Source organism: Sus scrofa, chromosome 8 (genome assembly GCF_054392235.1).
Source record: "Sus scrofa isolate SSC_HxYL_T2T_F1_AM1 chromosome 8, Sscrofa_HxYL_maternal_Yorkshire_Landrace_v2.0, whole genome shotgun sequence".
Taxonomy (NCBI): domain Eukaryota; kingdom Metazoa; phylum Chordata; class Mammalia; order Artiodactyla; family Suidae; genus Sus; species Sus scrofa.
The window spans coordinates 131086203-131105629 of NC_139390.1; the positions used below are offsets into that span (position 1 = coordinate 131086203).

At 38.3% G+C, this 19427-nt stretch overlaps 1 protein-coding gene across 48 annotated transcripts in view; it reads right to left on the reverse strand.

Annotated features, from left to right (window-relative positions):
• BMPR1B (bone morphogenetic protein receptor type 1B) overlaps positions 1 to 19427 on the reverse strand; it is a 500524-nt gene that overhangs the window by 93121 nt on the left and 387976 nt on the right. Inside the window, exon 6 of one of the 48 annotated variants that reach the window (XM_084970830.1) lies at positions 5787 to 5850. In XM_084970830.1, coding sequence (XP_084826956.1) covers positions 5787 to 5850 — 64 coding nt within the window. 48 annotated transcript variants of the gene reach the window in all.

The window sequence follows — 19427 nt, forward strand, 5'->3', positions numbered from 1 at the left end:
TTTAGTCAAATATTGTTCTGGCATCTCTATGAGGGTGTCTGGGATGAATTTAACATTTATGCTGATAGACTGTGTAAAGCAGACTGCCCGTTCTAATGCCAATGGACCTCATCTAACCAGCCGAAGGCCTGAATAGGACAAAAAGGCTGACTCTCCACCAAATAGGAGAGAACTCCTCCTGCATGATGCCTTCAAGCTGGAACATCACATTTTTTTTTCTCCTGTCTTTAAACTGAACTATCAGCTCTTCCTGGGTCTTAAACCTGCTGAACTTTGGACTAGAACTACACCATCAGTCTTCTTGAGTCTCTAGCTTACTGAGCACAGGTCTCAGGACTTGTCAGCCTCCGTAATCATAGGAGTCAGTTCCTTATAAAAAAAAATATATATACATATACATATATACACATATATATACATATACACATATATATACATATATACACATACACATATATATACATATATACCTATATATATATATACACACACATATATGATTCTGTTTCTTTGGAGACCCCTCATTCAATTATTCTTAGTTTTCTAAGTTTCCTAAAGTATCCAAGCTTCTTTTAAATAAAAACAAAAAGTTCTTTTAATCTAAACTACCTTGGGCCCCTGAATGGCAGTTCTTAGAATTTCTTCCATCTAATAAAAAGTTATAACTTCACTGTCAGCAATATAGTTTAGATCTCAGGTATGTATTCAGAAGCCATGCTCTATTGATGGCAGATGAAGCATTATAGCCCCTAATACCTCTATGCCCAATGCAAGCTAATAAGACTATGAGATCATTCACATCTTAGTGAAATGTAAGGTGTCAAATGAGATCAAACAGTAAGGATTTAATTCAAATAACAAGTCAAAGATTCTACCCAAAGCTAAGGTGGACTCAGCAACTCCAAGATAATCACACGTCAGACAGAATGATTTTGGTTTTGTTTCTAAAAATCTCCTTGGCAGTATCTTTCCCATCTCTAGCCTCTACTGGCCCAGAGATTTGTATATAGTAATTTCTTCCAACAGTGTCGCCCCTTGAGAAATCAAAACTGTTAAATAAATGTCGAGGTTGAAGACCAATTCAAGATGCTTGACGCTCCTCTACTAAATAAGGTAATAAAAAATCACCAGATGTATGAAAGCTATTGGCAAAAATCTAAGCTTCAAAATACATGTAAAATCTGTTGATGGAGAACACAATCACTTAAAATGTATATTACTAAGCAGATACATATATACCAGAAATCTTACTTGAAACATTTAGACATCTTTCACTGCATGCGTTCTGATGTTTTACTAAAGAATGTACTCATTTCCGGTGACTAAAGAAAAAAAAATGTACTTCAAGATGTTTTCAATAAAAGAAGATGGCTTAAAGTGAAATGTAGAGTTTGAGGCTAGCCAGGGCAAGCTAAAGGTACGTTTTTTGTACTCTAGAAGTCCTGAGACACTTCATCCTAAGATAAATGTCTTTTTCTTTCTTTCAAAATGTACCAATGTACCAATGAATCTGAGATTTTTCTTCTTTTCTCTTTTTCTAGGTTTTGTCTTTCAAACTTAAAAAAAAAAAAAAAAGAATATAGGAAAGAAATAGGGGCAGAATTCCTGGGCTTCTCTAGGAACACAGAGTAACATAGGATTTTTTCCTTGTTTGAATTTTGTAAGGTCATTAGCCTACCTCAAGGCACAATTCCTTTCTAGGCACTAAAAACATAACCCCACCCACTCATCTCCCTAAGTGAGACCTGAGAATCTTCCTAGATGTCTCCCTCTCCCATATTCATTATACCCAATCCATCAACAGCACCACCACTTTAATATTCTAAATTTTTGGTAATGCTTCCTCAACTCTGATACTGTTAAAAGATGCTAAATGTGGCCCTCATCATTTCTTACCTGCTAGTCTGCAACAGGCTCTTAATATCTGCTCTCTAGCCCTATCTTCTTCAAACCAGCTTACCCTAGAGCCACAATTACATTTTCAAAAATACATGTTCATTCACTTGCTTAGCTCAACAAATATTTGGGGGGCACCTACCAGGTACCAGGCTCAGTTCTAGATCTCAGGATGTAGCAGTGCAAAGAAATAAACACAATTCCTTGTCCTGACAAAGCTCTGTTATCAGAGAAAAGAGATGAGAAGCAAAATAAACATGAAAGCATATTAATTATAATACATACAATGGAGAGAAACAAAGCAGGGAAGGAAGACAGAAGATGCTGGGAGTGGTTGTTATTTAAGAGAGGATGGTCAGAATGTCCTCCCTGTGGAAGTCATTTCTGAGAATGGAAATGTGGAGAGAGTGAGCTGAGAAGTGGAAGGGTTCAGACAGAAGAAAGAGCAGGCATAAGCCTCCAGGTGGAAGTGTACTGGGGTCCTTGAGGAGCAACGAGCACCAGTGTGTCCAGCAAAGAGGAACAGCTGGTCCCGTAGTAGGAGGTGAGGTCAGAGAAGGAAGAGGGGCAAGTCCTGGAGGGCCTTGTTGAAACTTACTACAGTGGCTGTGCCAAGGACAGACTATGAGGACAAAATAAAACCAGAGAGCAGCCGTTAGGAGATGACTGTGATAAGTCAGGTGAGCAATGATTGCAGTTTGAACATGGGTGGCAGTGGTGGAGGTGATTATAAGTGGTCAGGCTCAAGGTTTTGAAGGTAATGTCGTAACCTTAATTTCCAGAGAAAGTAGAGCCTACAACAGCTGCTTGCAAATAGGCAGATATTGGGAATGTCATGCCACAAGTCAAGAGTATATGACAGGGCTGTGAACAGGAAAGCAAAAAAAAGTGGCAATCTGAGGATGAGATATCTAGCTCACCCCCCCATAGGTATTATGACATGAGCCTCGGTATACTGATCCTGGGGAAAAAAGGAAAAGTAATTATGGATCAGCTCTACTCCACCCCCCCACTGGTCATGTCTGGCCCTTCCCTGCAATTTGTGCAGGAACACGATGGTTCCTGCCAGGGCTCCATGTGCTGCATCAAAGAGGCTGCAGGGCAGGAGGCCAAGAAGTAAGACAGTATCCAATTCCACCTTCAGGGAACTGTTTGCTGCACCTCTGACAGTGGTGAGGGGTTGTTTTAAGAGGATTCTGAGGTGCTGCACATGGGGGCCCAACAATGATGGTGTTGAAATAATTCTCTAACGGACTATATGTACTATGTGAGAGAGAAAGTAGAGTTAAGAATAAGCCCAAGGGTTTTGCCCAAATCAACTACAAGGATGGAAAGGCCATTAACCAAAAGGGAAGACAGTGGGAAACATTATTTTATGTCTTCCAGGAACTACGCAACCCAGTGGAGCATGTGCTTCCCAACCTGGTGTGCACGTGCCGTCGTCTTCTGCCCCCACCTTACCCCCCAACCTAGCCACTCCCTACCCCTCCCCTCAACCTCCACAGTTATACTCAACGCAGCCCTCTGGCCACACCACACTCCCACCAACCTGGGATTTGGCTCAGGTTGGTCTCTCCATCCATTTCTTTGCCCAGATAGCTACTCATCAGCCTTTAATTGCCACCTCAGGGGATAGCGCCTTTTAAGTCATATACATACTACCTGCTCCCAAAGTATTCTATGTATTTGCCTGCCTCCCCTCCAGGATGTAACCAGCAAATATTTTCCTTGAACTCACAGGGTATTTACAACACTGGAAGATATGAGGTGTGTAGTTACAGTACGCTGAATTAGGAATAAATGAAAGGTTTCTCCAAGCCATTTGATGTTTATTTTAAAAATACAGTATCAGTGTTCCAAATCAATTTCTAATATGAACTATTTCAATGTTTTAATATGTCACCTTATCTGCTGAGATTTGGAGGCTTATGTCCAAAGTCACATGAGTATTTAATAGCAAGGCAACAATTAAAATTCAATTATTTTGATTCCCATCAGAAAAAAAACTGCTGCCTTTCCCTAAACAGTTAGTTAACTCTTGGATAAGATCTGAGTATAACAGGCTCTAGGATTTTACAGAACTAGGTCATTGAAGAGTAAAATGCTTACTGAATTTTCTTTTTTTCTTTCTTTTTAGGGCTGCACTTGCAGCATATGGTGGTTCCCAGGCTAAGGGGTGAATCGGAGCTACAGCTGCCAGCCTGTACCACAGCCACAGCAACATGGGCTCCAAACTGCATCTGTGACCTACGCCATGGCTCACGCCAACGCTGGATCCTTAACGCACTGAGTGAGGCCAAGGATCAAATCCATGTCCTCATGGATACTAGTTGGGTTTGCTTCCAATGAGCTACAATGAGAACTCCTGAATTTTTTTTTAATTGAAGTTGATTCACTACGTTTCAGGTGTACAGCAAAGAGAATTCAATTATACATACATATATGAACTATATTTAATATCTTGTAATAACCTATAATGGAAAAGAATCTAAAGATATATTCAGATTCTCTTCTGCTCTAGGTTATTACAAGATAGTGATGGTAGTTCCCTGTGCTATACAGTAAGTAGGTCCATGTTATTTATCTGTTTTATATACAGTCATCTGTACCTGTTAATCCCAAATTTATCCTTCTCCCCCCTTTCCCTCCCACCCCTCTTATGGCATTTCAACAATAACATTCCACTTAACATAAAAAATAAGACCAACTGGACGTAAATTACAATCATCGTAGTGAATCTGAAATCTCAAAAAGACTCTTAAGAGAGGAGTGGTTTAACCAGACTGTGTGCAGTCAGCACTTTATCAGACTTACAGGTAAAAGATCTTTTTCAGCGCGTCGTCTAGTATCTACAGGACTAAATGACATATTTAGTTAATGCCGTTCATGCAGGGCAAAGACCAGCAAACGTCTCATGGTGCATTCTTGGCTTCTTTCCCTTTTAATTCCGATGGAAAACGTAAGCACATTAGTTTTAAATTCAATATCAGTTTCTGTCGGGTAAACTTTTTGGCTGACTAGATTTTCTGAACCTAGTCTTTTTCACTTGGAACAAATGTGTTATTCCAGAAGATGCCAACACGTCACGTGTTACTGATGCATAACAAGATTAAGAGGAAAAATGAAAACATTTAAAATGCAAAACATACTTGGGAAAAAATTACACAGTAAAGTGACCTGGGAAATGCCCTCAGCCATTTTCTAAAATTATTTAGAGAGTATCTTCAGGATTTAAGAATACAATTAAGTTCTTTTAAAAGTGCAAAATATTTTAAGCTTAGGGAACAAAATGGCATACAGGAGTTCCTGTCATGGCTCAGCAGTAATGAACCCGACTAGTATCCATGGGGACGTGGGTTTGATTCCTGGCCTTGCTCAGTGGTGTAAGGATCTGGTATTGCCTTGAGCTGTGTTTTAGCTTGCAGACGTAGCTTGGGTCCCGCATTGCTGTGGCTGTGATGTAGGCTGGCAGCTAGAGCTCTGATTTGATCCCTTAGCCTGGGAACTTCCATATGCTGCGGGTGCCGCCATAAAAAGACCAAAAAAAAAAAGAAAAAAGAAAAAGAAAAAGAAAAGAAAGCATCATTCTATAATTTATAATGAGCAAAAATCATTTAAGTTTTGAAATTTCCAAAGTTCTACTAAGTCCTTAAACAACTCATATCTAACCATAACAAACTCTAAACTAATTTACTCTTCTAAAACATATGGATTAAATCACATTGTTAGATGTGGCGGCATTTTTATATTTTCCTAACTTGAATCCCTTCACTAGAAAAACAAGGCAGAAGACTCCACTATCTAACTACAATAGGAATCACTCCATAGCTCTGCTCACAAATCTTCCATAAGTTTCCACTGCCTGTGGGATAAAGTTCAAGCTTACTCACCAAGCAACACAATTGAGCCCAGAGTTCTCCAACTTGAGTCGCACATCAGTATCACCTGGAGAGTCTGTTAAAACACAGTTTTCTAGACTCATTCCCTGGAGTTTTTGATTCAGTAGATCTGGCTTGGGACATCAGAATTTATATTTCCAACAGGTTTCCATGTCATGCTGATGCAGAGACAACTTAAAAACCACTATCAAGTCACAACCTAGCCTTTGTGGGCCATTCAGCTCCCCACACAAATTTCTGGCTCTGCTCATTTTCTTATCCTTTGATTTTATGTCAACTATTCCAATCACTCTTATGTTTATAGGTGCTGGCTTCAGCTGAAAGAACTCTTGCTTAACCTGTACTCACCAGGGCAACAGTATTGCAAATGGATTTGAATGCTGTCACAACCACAATCCAGCTTATCCTGAATCAGTTTTAGCGTCACTTATTATTAATACTGTGATGCATAAAACCTCAAGGCCCTGAGGTCGTTTTCCGGTCCTCATGATGGCCGTGGCCCTGAGTAAGAGAAGCATGAAACAATATTCTGGGGAAAAATGTTTTTGTTATGACTATGAGCTTCTCCTATCTGAGAAGTGCTTGTCAGGGCGGGCAGTCTCCCAACTACTCCACAGGAAAGGCATTTCTGCTACAGGAACAAGCAGAGAAGCAATGGGTGCCTCTGACTCAGGAATGAGCCTTCCCAGCTTATGCGCATGCTCTCTGTCCCTAAAATAATCTTTTAATCTGTGTGAGGAGAGTTCCTGATAAAGATTCAGAAGTAAATGAACAGATTCCCTTAAAGCCCAGATGCAGAATCATACAGGGCAGCTGTCCTAAGAGGGTATCTTTCCCCCTTAACTTCAGAGTTGCAGGTGGGCTATCCGCTAAGTTTTTAGCAAAGGAAAAATGATCTGATTTTAACCAGAACTAATGGTGACTCTTTATTATGAGGAACTTTTCTCATAAACCAACTAGTAAAATTACAAATACATCTGCCTCCCTGAAATGCTGCTTTCAGAAGCAAAATAGTATTATAATTGCTATCAGAATGGTCAACACAGTATTTGAGCCCTAATTCAGTATTTCATTTGTAAAGAATATTCTCTGGAACCAAAATCTTCAATTGTTAGAGGTTAAAGGAAAATGTACAACATTTTCTAGCTGAGAAGGGGTGTGTGGGGAGGTATGTACTCAGTTTTGCTGCTGGTTATCTCTTTTACCACATAAAATCCTCTACTACAAATTATACCCCGAAAAGGAGAACACTGGCTTCTCAAAACTCACTTTCATAACATCTTAAGGGATTTTTTTTTTATCATTACAGAATAAAATACTATAGAATAAAGCCAAATGAGGACTAACCTGTTCTCCTCCCATATTCCCCACTATCCTAAATTTGCTACTCATCACTCCTATGAATATTTTAGGAGCTTAACAGAAATGTAATTTACATGCCATAAAATTCAGCCACTGAACATGTCCAATTCAATCCTTTCTAGTATATGTGCGCAGTTTTGAAGTTATATCACAATGCAGTTTTAGAACATTTTCAAAATCCCCAACCAAGCCCCATAATCCTTAGAAATCACTCCCCATTCTTGCCTTCAGCCCCATCATCCCAGGTAAGTTGAGGGTCACTTTTCTGCTTTCCTTCTGTTCAGTTTTACCTTCTAGATATTTAAGTGAAATTTATAAGGAGTTCCCGTCCTGGCGCACCGTAAATGAATCCGACTAGGAACCATCAGGTTGCGGGTTCCATCCCTGGCCTCCCTCAGTGGGTTGGGGATCCAGCATTACTGTGAGCTGTGGTGTAGGTCACAGACACGGCTCGGATCTGGCATTGCTGTGGCTGTGGTGTAGGCCGGTGGCTGCAGCTCCGATTGGACCCCTGGGCCTGGGAACCTTCGTGTGTGGCAGGTGCAGCCCTAAAAAAAAAAAAAAAAAAAGACAAAAGACAAAAAATAAAATAAATGAAATTTACAAAATGTCAGCTTTGACTTCTTAGTACAATGTTTTCAAAGTTTATTCATGTTATAACATGTATTTGCACTCCATTCCTTTCTATTTTCAAAGAACACCCTATCATATAAATACATTTTATTTATCTATTCATCAGCTGATAGACATATGAGTTGTCTTCATTTGTTGGCTGTTACGAATAATGTTGCTTTGGACATGGGGGTACAAGTCTTTTGGGGCCATTAGGTTCTCATTTCTCGTGGGTAGACACCCAGGAGTGAAATTTCTGGGGCATGTGGTAACTGGATATTTAACACTGCGAGGAATTGTCAGACTATTTTCCAAAGTGGCTATACCATTTTCTATTCCCAGAAGGAGGGTACGAGGGTTCTTATCTCCCTACAGCCTTACCAACGCTAGTTATTATCTTTTTGATTATAGCCATTCTAGTGAGTGAATCAGTATCTCATTGTGGTTTTTGACTTGAAGTTCACTGATAGCTAATGATGTTGAATACCTTCTCACTCGATCACCAGTCATTTGTATATATTCTTTGGAGAAATGCCTGTCCAAATTATTGACCTTTTTTAAATGGGGTTATCTTTTTACTATTGATTTTTAAGAATTCTTCATATAATCTGGATGCAAGTCCATCATCAGATATATGACTTGCAAATGTATTCTCTCATTCTGCAGGCTCTTTTTTCACTTCCTTGATGATGTATTTTTAATGAAATCCATTTTATTATTTATTATTTTATTGTTGCTTGTGCTATGGCATCATATCTAAGAAACTATTGTTTAAACTTATGACTATTTCTATATAATTGCATCTAGATCTAAAAATCGTATATTACTCTTCAGTATGGTTGAAACAACTTAGGTTCCAACTAACAGTGGTTAAGGGGGTCCCAATTCTCCTTATCTTTGCCAAGACCTGATAATCTCAGGCTTATTTTGTCTGTCTCTTGACTATAACTTGGTAGCTCATGTTATTTTAACTTGCATTTCTTTCCTTAGCTTCTTTCCCTCTATTTCTATCTCCTCTTTTAAGGGACTGTTCATATCTTCTGACACTTTTTTTTCGGTATTTTCTCATTTTTTAAGATGTTCTTTATATACAGTTGACATTAAATATTTCTCAGTTACATGCTTTGCCACATGCTTTCCAAGTATGTGGGCTGTCCTATGGCTTGTTTGGTATTTGCTTTGCTAACTACCATTACTTTCACTGTTAAGGAATTCTAACGTAATTTATGTTCTGTGACTTTTGCATTTTTTTTCAACTTTATAACATATAAATATTCTACTCTAAGAGATGTTGTATTGCAGAGCTACTAATGAAATGGATACTAGAACCAAGCTGTCTTGATTTGAATCCAGATTCTACCATGTGTTACTTTATAATCTAAAACACATTATTTAATTTCTCTGACCCTGTTTCTTCAGTTGTAGAATTGGAGGAATAAAGCATCCATCTCATGCTATGTGGAATTTAAATGGGTTAGTGAAGTGCTGACAACAATACATGAAATATCATGATTCCATTATTTTTCTTCTAAACGTTTTTCAATTTTTGAATTTTACCTTTAGCTATCTTTTTTAAAGTGATTTTTTTATTTTTTCCATTACAGTTGGTTTACAGTGTTCTATCCATTTCCTACTGTACAGTAAAGTGACCCAGTCACACATACATATATACACTCTTTTTCTCACATTATCCTCCATCATGCTCCATGATAAGTACTAGATACTGGAGATAATTATGTACATAGCATGAGGAGAAGTTTTTGTATAGTCCACCTTTCCCCACTGATCCATAATGTCCCCTTTGACACATTATTTCCTTATATAATATGACTCTCTATTATGGTCCATAAGTCTATGTCTACCCTAGACCATAACCACACTATTTTAATTATTATAGCTATTAAACTGTAAAACCATAGTAAGTTTCATATCTAGAAGAGCAAGTATCCCTAACTTTCCCTGTGCTCAACAACTACAAATGCAGGCACTTACAAGTGAAAGGATAACAATGCCAACATTTTTATATTTGGATTTGTGAATTATCAAAGCACAAATAAGTCAGTTATTTTCTATTAGATGGTTAGTATTTAATGTAACTACAAGAATGTCACTTTCTTTTTTAACCCCTAGACCACTTGGATTATTTTCTGAGTAATAATGACTCTGAAAGGCACAGGATTAATAAATAATTTAGACTAAGAAGTAAAACATTATAGAACCTTTTCTGAGGGGTGAATAATTTTGCTCGTGTATCTTGTAGTACAAATAGGTGATACGACATTCTCAGTAGATCTTAAAAACTCCTTAAATAACAATTACAAGAAGCAAAACAAAGCCCCAGAACAAAAGACCAAGTATTCCCATTTAGTTTGCAAAATCACAGCGTAAATTCTCATTTACTAAAGAAATAGTCAATGGGGAAACTAGAACAATTAGGAAAAACACTATAGAAATGTTACCTGTTTCTTAATTATTCTAAAACATTCTACAGTGACTGCTCAAAACCATGAAACCCAATGTGTAAATCTCAAGGATCCCTGTACAAGTGATAGCCTACAATGGGAAGGAACAATGACCTTGTAATTTGAGCATTATGAAACAAATCTGCAAAGGGGTTAGAACTTACTCTTAAGGTGTAAAGCTGCCTATCACATTTCTCGTTTGCAGTCATAGCCACACAGGGTATTTTACAAGTAATCTCTTTAGATTAACATTTGCAGGAAATCTTAGGAAGAGGAAAAAGGGTAGGATCCTCCATTCTTCAAGATAGAGTGTAATTTTTTTTTCCCCTAGAAAATATATGTGTTCCTAATTTTGCCTTCTCCTCACTTCAGCTGGTAGGGTACTGTGGCTCAGAACAAACTGCAAATAAACTTAATTCCTGTGAACTAAATTAGAACTGCCTTTATGTGGTTGAACATATGGTACTTTTTTATAAACTAGCACATGTTAGAGTAAATGGGAAAAATCAAAGCAGAAGTTACCAGTTCTGAGCTTTATTCATACACTGGAATATTTATTTGTGGTGGTGGTAGTGGTATTAAGTTTTTTTGTAATCTGTTTCTCATACAAAATATTCCTGGGGCAAAGACTTTGATTTTCTAAACATTCAGCCTCAATAGCCATCCTAAAGTCAAATTTACATGTCAGTCCTAAAAGAACAAGAACAAAATCTGGACTCCCAAGTTCTGGTTGTGCCACTAAAAATAATAGTGTGACTTAGATAAGTCACCTAAAAATTGTGTGCCTCTGTTTCTTCACTTGTGAAAATAAGGAAACATAAGTAGATCATGAAAACTGGCATGGTCTTTCTCAAATAGGAGTGTAGGTGTCTGCAACATTTATTTCTACCAGGCTTTGGTTGTGTAGATGTTTGTTTATACAGTGGCACTTTATTTTCTGTTCAAGAAAACCGTCAGCTCCATCATCCCACACACAAACTACTTCCGTTCCTACTTGAAAGGAAATTCCTTTTCAAGGTTCACAGTACATTAGAGACAGCTGCATTGCTGAGCTTCCTCCAAAAACTTTTAAAAAGCTGCAGATGTAGCCCATGCATGACATGGATCATGAAATGAGACAATCCCAAGCACTTAGACTGCCCCTTCTCTTACCCTCTTCTTATGTTGTATTTTCTGGGGTGTTGCCTGCTTACATTAAGTGGGGGTGGGGTGTATGTGTGTGTGTGTGTGTTTATTTTAAATCAAGTTCCCAAGAGAATGCAGGAACCTTCTTAAGTGAGGATCGTGAGTGCTAATTTTCAAAGCAAGATAAGGGAAAAATACATTTTCATTTAATGACATTTCAACAACAGACAGTCACCACCCTATTAACTTCCACAGAGGCAATGGGAACCCTCACTTCAAACCACACATTCCCTGGGTATGTGTCCATACTGCCCTGGAACTCTTAAGTGTTTGTCTGGAAAACTCAATTCTGGACTCAGAACCAGTAAAACAAGAATACCAAACTAGGTAAGAATTCTGGCATAGAACTTTTCCAGCAGAAGCAGAGAAGAGAGTTACGACTTGGTTTATTTCAGGATAGTCACCAAAACAGGCTATACAGCTACAGGGACAAAAGACTTTTACTGGGAATAACATTTTGAATGTAACTGGAGGTGAGCCCAGGGCTCAGGAGCATCCAAACACGTATGGTGCTTTCTGAAGCTAGTTCACAGGGCCAAACTCTGAGAAGACTTCCAAGAGCCTACCAATTGTCCAGTGACAATTTGGAGACAAAAGTACTTAATTAATGTACCTGAGAAAGTGATGGGGACTTTGAGATTCACATGTTTTGTTTCACTCTCCCAGAAATCTTTCACTTCAGATTTGAATTGTTTCAAGTCAATGAAGACTTAAGATACCTTCTTCGGCACTTGAGGCAACATTTTAATAGGAGGACAACTGTTTTGTTAAACAACAGGTCATACTAATGTAATATTTTATGCAAGAACATCTAAACTAGACATGTGGGCAAGTTACTTTTGAAACAAATTCTGACAACTCCTTTTAAATACACATTAATAAAATAGGTTCTTCTCTTGATCAGAAAAGGGGGTTAGAGGTTCTGTCTGCAGGTAAAGAATGAACTGAAATTTATTAACTCGAATCTAGTGTGTACCAAATTCCTTGGGGTAGCTTAATCAACTGCAGCCTTCTGGGCTCAGCTCCCAAATATTTGCTTTAGTGGATTTGGGATGGGGTAGAGGGAGCCACATCTTTAAAATAACCTACAGTGACTCTGACGTAGGAAGGACGCTAAACCACGCTGCAAGGACAACCACAGACTCCTTGATTCTCAGGTGCATCAGTGCTGACTGCGCATTGCTCGTCGACAGATTCCTATTCAATAGCGGCTGCAGCAAGCCCTCATTCAGCCAGTGCTCGCAGCAACATCTGTATAAAGCCCTCAAGTTCCTCCCGTCAAACTAGAAAGAGGCGGAAAATCACCTGATCCTGAATTCAGGTCTCTTCTGCCACACCGCACCAAGCTGCCACAAAGAAAACACATTGGCCAACTGCTATATTATTGTTGGCAAGCACCGAAATTTGCTCAAAACCCTTACAAATGAAACCCAGCTGCTTAAGCTCAATACCAGATGTCTTCTACAATGCGTGGCTTTGATAAATTAAATTGAGCATAAGAAAGAGATGAAATATTTGAAAATCTAATTTGCAAGATGTTTGTCATTAAGTCTGTTTAACAAAAAAAGAAAATTATATTTTTTACTATAAGCAGTTAAGCAGGGTAGATGAATAATATTCATAATAGCTATTAAAATGCATGTTATGAATAAACTGTTTAATGTCTATTTGTAAAATCCAGTCCAAACACAACCTCCAAACATGCCCACTGAAAGAATGTCTTAGGTCTGTGAAATCATGTGATTTAGCACGAGGGTCCTTTTCCTTTAAATCTATTCCCCAATTTGAACACGTTTTCACCCAGGGCATAGGAAATTAAGTAGGAAATATTTAGTGATATTCTCTGATTTCAATAAACTGCAATAACCCTATGAAAACATACATATAAGAACCACATGTGTGTGGCTATGCATGAGATGTTTAAGAAAGTATGGAAGTAAAAGGCAATTTGTTTAGTAACCTCAATTAAGTGGCATCGACCCTTCTTGTGTTACTGCGTAAAGATGGAACTCTTTTTGTTGTTGTTTTCCAGGTCACTGCTCAGTTCTCAATAACTCAGCTGATTTCCGAGCCTAAGTTACACTCACAGCCACTCAAATACTCGTCCACTGAGTCGCTGCACATTCCCTCACTTATATAAGCGAAGAGTTAATGGGCAAATACAGCATATTACTCTTACGACAGGAACCTTTTTCCTGTTTCAAAATAGAACACATAAAAAGACTCTGTAATGGAATTTGAAAACAATAAGCAATTGAGCATATTAACTCGAAGCAAGACAAACATTCAGTTGAGGTCTAACCCCATAAAAAAGGGCATAATCACTAAGCGTACACACAATTACAACTGGCAGGTTATTGTTTCTTCAGATTTAAAAAATATTGTCTTAGTTTTCTTTTAGAGAGAAAGCACAGTAAAGCTAACCACTTTAAGAAAGACATAGTTTGATCATGAATATTTCTATAAACATAATAACAGGAACGATTTCATGCAAAATTGACAAGACAAACCTGGCCGCCGGTTTCTAAAGCTGTGTGCTATTGGCCTTGGCACAGTGTGCAGGTAAAGGGAAACAGAAATAGCCATAAAAATGTTTAAGAGGCCTTATTATATTAAATAATCTCATACTCAGCTGATACCTTATCAGTGCTGTTCCCACATCACAGAAAGGCCACAATGGATGCAAACCTAATGTAAGTCACTATTTTCTCACCTGTAAAACTATTTAAATTGCGAAGAGACCAAGACAAATACGGGGACATTATGTATCTACGTTATGACCACAAGGTTACTGTCAGACAGTAAAACCTATGTGCCAGAGCCAGTCTTCTGCATGTACTCATGAAGCTTTTAAAAAGTGAATTCGATATGTGCATTCCTTCTCTGGACTTCAGAAGGGATCAAAAGCATAGTTTCAGACACTTAAGTTCCCAGAATCTGATCAAATGAAAGATGTATACTGCCGGCCACAAATGTGTGGCCTTTTTGGGGATCACAAGGCAAAATTTATGAGATGATCTCTGTGAGACATAAGGTTTGCAACTACTGTGTTTTAATAAAAGAGTGAAAGTTATATGTAACCATCTGACAAAACTAGGGCCTAAGAGAGCTCACTACTTATTTCACCTGCTATTTTTGCCACTACCTTGATATCTTGAAAAAACAAAAACAAAAACAAAAACACCCTTCATGTACTATTAAAATACTTCTGCAGAAACTACAGAAATACATTACCGTAAATTTTGGTAGAAACATTTCCTGGGTACCCAAGTACATGCAAAATGCTTTTTAAACTTTTTCGACACAGATAGCTAATAAGTCCCTTAGTAACCAAGAGGAATTCATTATAAACAAAGGAATACTAGAAGTATTTACATTGCTGCTATAAATGACAGTAGCAGCGACATGAGATGTTTTGGGTTGTCAATTGCCATCCTAATCTAAAAACCTCTTCCAGGAAAAAAAATGCCACTGCCCACAGAGTCTATCATTGTCTGATGGCCATCAGACAATGGCTACACATCCCACCTGGAATTACACTGGGATTATAATTGATTACTATTAGGGTCAGCAGTCCAACACACTCTCTCATTAAAAAATTAAAAAGAAACACAGTGAAACATTTGTAAGCCAAGCAGAAAAAGTCTTGAAACATCAGGACATACAGAAGTTATCCTGGGTCACATGCAAAATAATGAGTATGTCCAAGGAGGAGGTCTCCTCTCTATGCAAAGCATCGTATTATGCACAGAGGATGCAGCAGTAAATAAAACAGATGTGTTTTCTTCCTCTAAGATGCTGAGCTTCCATTATGAGAGTGACATATATAATGACAGGCCATGATATGTACTGTTCATGACAAATAAAACTTTTTTAATTTATTTATTTTTTGGCTTTTTGCTATTTCTTGGGCCGCTCCCGCGGCATATGGAGGTTCCCAGGCTAGGGGTCCAATCAGAGCTGTAGCCACCAGCCTACACCAGAGCCACAGCAACGCGTGATCCGAGCCGCGTCTGCAACCTGCACCACAGCTCACGGCAACGCCGGATCGTTAACCCACTGAGCAAGGGCAGGGACCGAACCCTTAACCTCATGGTTCCTAGTCGGATTCGTTAACCACTGCGCCACAACAGGAACTCCAGAAATAAAACTTTTAATGAGGGATTATATCAAGAGAATCTCATATAATTTGGATGGTTAAGGAAAACAGTGACATTTAAGCAAATGGACAAGCAGAGTAGAAAAGCAAAGAACTTTCCAGGTTGTGGAAACAGTATACAGTGAAACGCCTGAGGAGAGAAGAGGTTTGGATCATTCTGGACAGGAAAGGTGTTTGTGGCTGATGACCACTGCGCCGTGAGAGGAGCTGCAAAGGAGTCAGGGGTTCACGCGTGGCAAGCCTGGCATGCTGTGGAATGGTCTGGGTTTTGCAATGAAAGGGGTGTCTGCTAAAGACTTTTAAACACAAAGACGGTAAAAGACACCCAGAGGGAAGAGGAGAGGGATGTCCAGGAAGCCCCTCATGGACACAGATCAGTGGAAGTTCATGTCCCTGTGGCCTCTGCATCCCACAAGGCCTCTGGTTCCTTTAGCTTTGCTTTATGTCTCCATGCAGCTTCTTCCTCTACTTAAGTTTCTATATTTTTGCCCAAAATAGCAATACTAATAATGTGATTTGTATATGAATAGTTAACTAATTATGGAAGGAATGTGACCGAGATTATATCAAGCAAGAAATCAGTTAATCCAAAAGCCATAGCTTCTCCAGTGTTAGAAGAAAAGCGGGAGGGCCTAGAAATAAGAACAAAGCTCTTCCCAGCCCACAGTCCCAAAATCTCATGTCCTATTTTAATATGAAACATTTCCTCACGCACACAATTCTACAGATGGAAAAAAAAGTATAACAATCAAGACCAAAAGGGTCTACCTAAAATATAGTCTAAGAAGGCTTGATAGACAGCTGATTTTAATTGTCAGTATTTTGTCTTAGAGATTTTTCTAAGGTCCTGTATGAATTCTAAAAATAGATACACTTTTAAAAAGTTGGGGGGAAATATACGCACAAGTTTGTTCTCGGCAGTTCTAAGTCAATACGAGTTCAGCAAATGGTATTTAAGATTCAAAGGGCTCACATAGACAAAAAAAAAAAAAACCCAAAAAACCAAAATCAAAACTCAAAAAACCCCCAATATTGGAATCATTCTGGTCTTTCCAATACTATTATTCTTCCAGAAGTCTTCAGGTATTGGTAATTGAAAGATGAAAATTACCTGCACACGGATACTGAGAAACACAGATGACTTACGTGGTTGCCGCCACCACATCCTTAAAGAAGGCAACTTAAAACAAAAGGAAAAACCAAATCATTTTGAGTTTGCACTCAACAGTGGTCTAAACCTCTGCTCTCCCATCTACTGTGAAGAATTCAAGTTGAGAACTATCACTTAGCCACTTTCCTCCCAGGTAAATTACCAAAGAGATCGAATATCTTGCATCTGTGGTGCTCACCACAACATGCAGTTACTGCCGATTAAGATCCCGAGATTAATTGTTGGAAGTGCCACATAATAGCTGTAGGAGCAAACATTTTAAACACAGAACCACATTTATGCATTTAACAGCTGTGTCGGTCTAACAGTTCAGATTTTCACTCTATTTTGCCATATGGTAACGAGGATCGTTTTTCACTTAAAAAATACTACCAAAAATTGATGCCCTCTAGCGATTCTACCCTTTTAATTTTGAAACTACACATTCACAACCATGTTGGTTATCTTCCTGCTACTGTAATTCCTATCAGCCTTCATTCTACTTAAAACGTTTAGTAACAGAGATATTTAAAACCATTTTAAATTAGTGTCCACCAGATCAAACACAAACCGGACAACAGGAAACCTGTGGAATACGACCTGGCAGTGAAGAAGCAGGAAGTAAAACCTGGGTTATCGAAAACTGTAGGGGCCATGGGATCTGTTTTGTTCGCTGGGTTTGGGGGTTTTCCTGCATTCCAAAAAGGGCGAAATCTACTTCCTAGCTTGCTTCTTAGTCCCCTGTAACTTAAATTACTGATAAAGAATTACTCCTAAACCAAAGAAGTTGGTGCCCAATTTGCATTGTCATCTGATTGCTGTAATAATCTATTAGCATGATTTTACAAAGGGGGTGCACGCGTGGAAATTTTCACATACACATTTACCAAGAAGGGAAATAAAAATCTCGCCTTTTTTAAGATGCCATTAACCTGAGGCCCGCGCATCCATGTCAAGAGGGACACCAAGGTGTTAGAACAACAAACAGAAAGCGTCCTTTAGTTTTTAGGTCTGTCAATCTATCACCTTTATAACCTCACTGAATTCCTTCGGCAGAACTTAGGAAGAATGGTAGTGACCAAAATGCTGCCTTAAAACGTACAGTTCACACACTGCACCGAACTCACTATGATTGCCTGTAATTCTCTGTGTTTTGAGAATAAAGGGGCAAGGTACTACAAACAGCTCAATCTTTAAAGCAACACATTTTAAGAAGAAATCAACACTGTAGATTTTCACCCTTACAGGTCATATTCTCACTTTTAGAAGAAGGCAGTTAAACATTTCATGACCCCAAGCCTTTAAAAAATGCATTTCTGAAACAATCACAATGTGCCAGGATAAAAAACACACAAGTTCAAAACCTACCAAGATGTACCCTTGCTTCCTTTTTTTTTCTAAACCTGTTTCTCAAGTAAAACATTTAAGATTGAAGCAGTGATAAGATTTAGGCTGATGAATCACCCCACCCACAAGCCACCTCAGCTACTCTGTTCTGAGTGTGAAAAGTTCTCCTTTCCACTTACTGTAATTTTGCAGAGCTTTGTACCATTTGAGGTAGAATTATAGTAATAATTATATAATTATAATATCACACATATTCCTTCTGTATAGAACTTTCAGGTTTTCATAAATGCAAACAACTAAATATTTTCATTAGCCTGAAGCTCACACTCCCTAATGTCTCAAGGTGTCATTTTGTGACACATGTACTGTAAGTAAGTATTTAAGGTCTCAGAACATTAATCTTGGCGTTGCCCTTCACACAAGTCGTGACTACCTCAGTTGTCTGTGCTTCATATTTAACTATCTTTGTGATCATCATTTCATCAAAGTACATGCAGAATTACTGATCATAAAGTACCGCAAGTTGTCAATGAATATTTAATAGTCACAGTTGCTTAGTCTGGTTGAACTCATAGTCCCTGTCTACAGCACATTGTGTTTTCATCAGGCAAAGAAACAAAAAGTGAGCCTCATTTTTTTGTAGGAAGAGATACTCAGAAAATGTTAAAATTTCATTGATGATAAAGCTGGGAACATGCACTGGGATTCAGGATGTTGACTGCACTAAGATGAGCTACGGGATTCTTTCAAAATCTTGTTTCAATTTACATTTCCAGATTGGTTTTCTCCTATTTTGCATAGATTAACATAATTACTAATGATATTAATAATAGCAAAACCTCAGAAAATACCATACTCCAGTTACTCTTCTAAGTGCTTTACGTCTATACATTTAGTAATTTTATCAATTCCACGGTTAATTATTATTATTATAATGCCCATTTCACACTTGAGCAAATCAAGGCATCAATAAGATACCTCATTTGAGTTTACATATCTAGTACACGGTAGAGCTGAGATTCAAACTCTGGCACTCCGGGTCCAGCGTTCATACTCTTAACCAACATGTTATGAAATAAAGTAGCAGAGACACACACACTCATATGATGGGCTCTGGACAGGGGGTTAAAAAGGTTGTTTCCTAGAGGAAAAGTAGGAAATGTCTCTGAGCTTCAACCTTCTCACTGGAAAAGTAAGACAACTACACAATATTATTTTAAAGTGTGTACTAAAGCTAAGGTGTATTCTAATGCTACCATGTATGATTCAAAGATTTAGTCTGTAGCATATAGCCTCTTTACTTTCGCTTGACATAATTCAATAATTAATTCAGGTATTCATATGTTTCAAAGGAA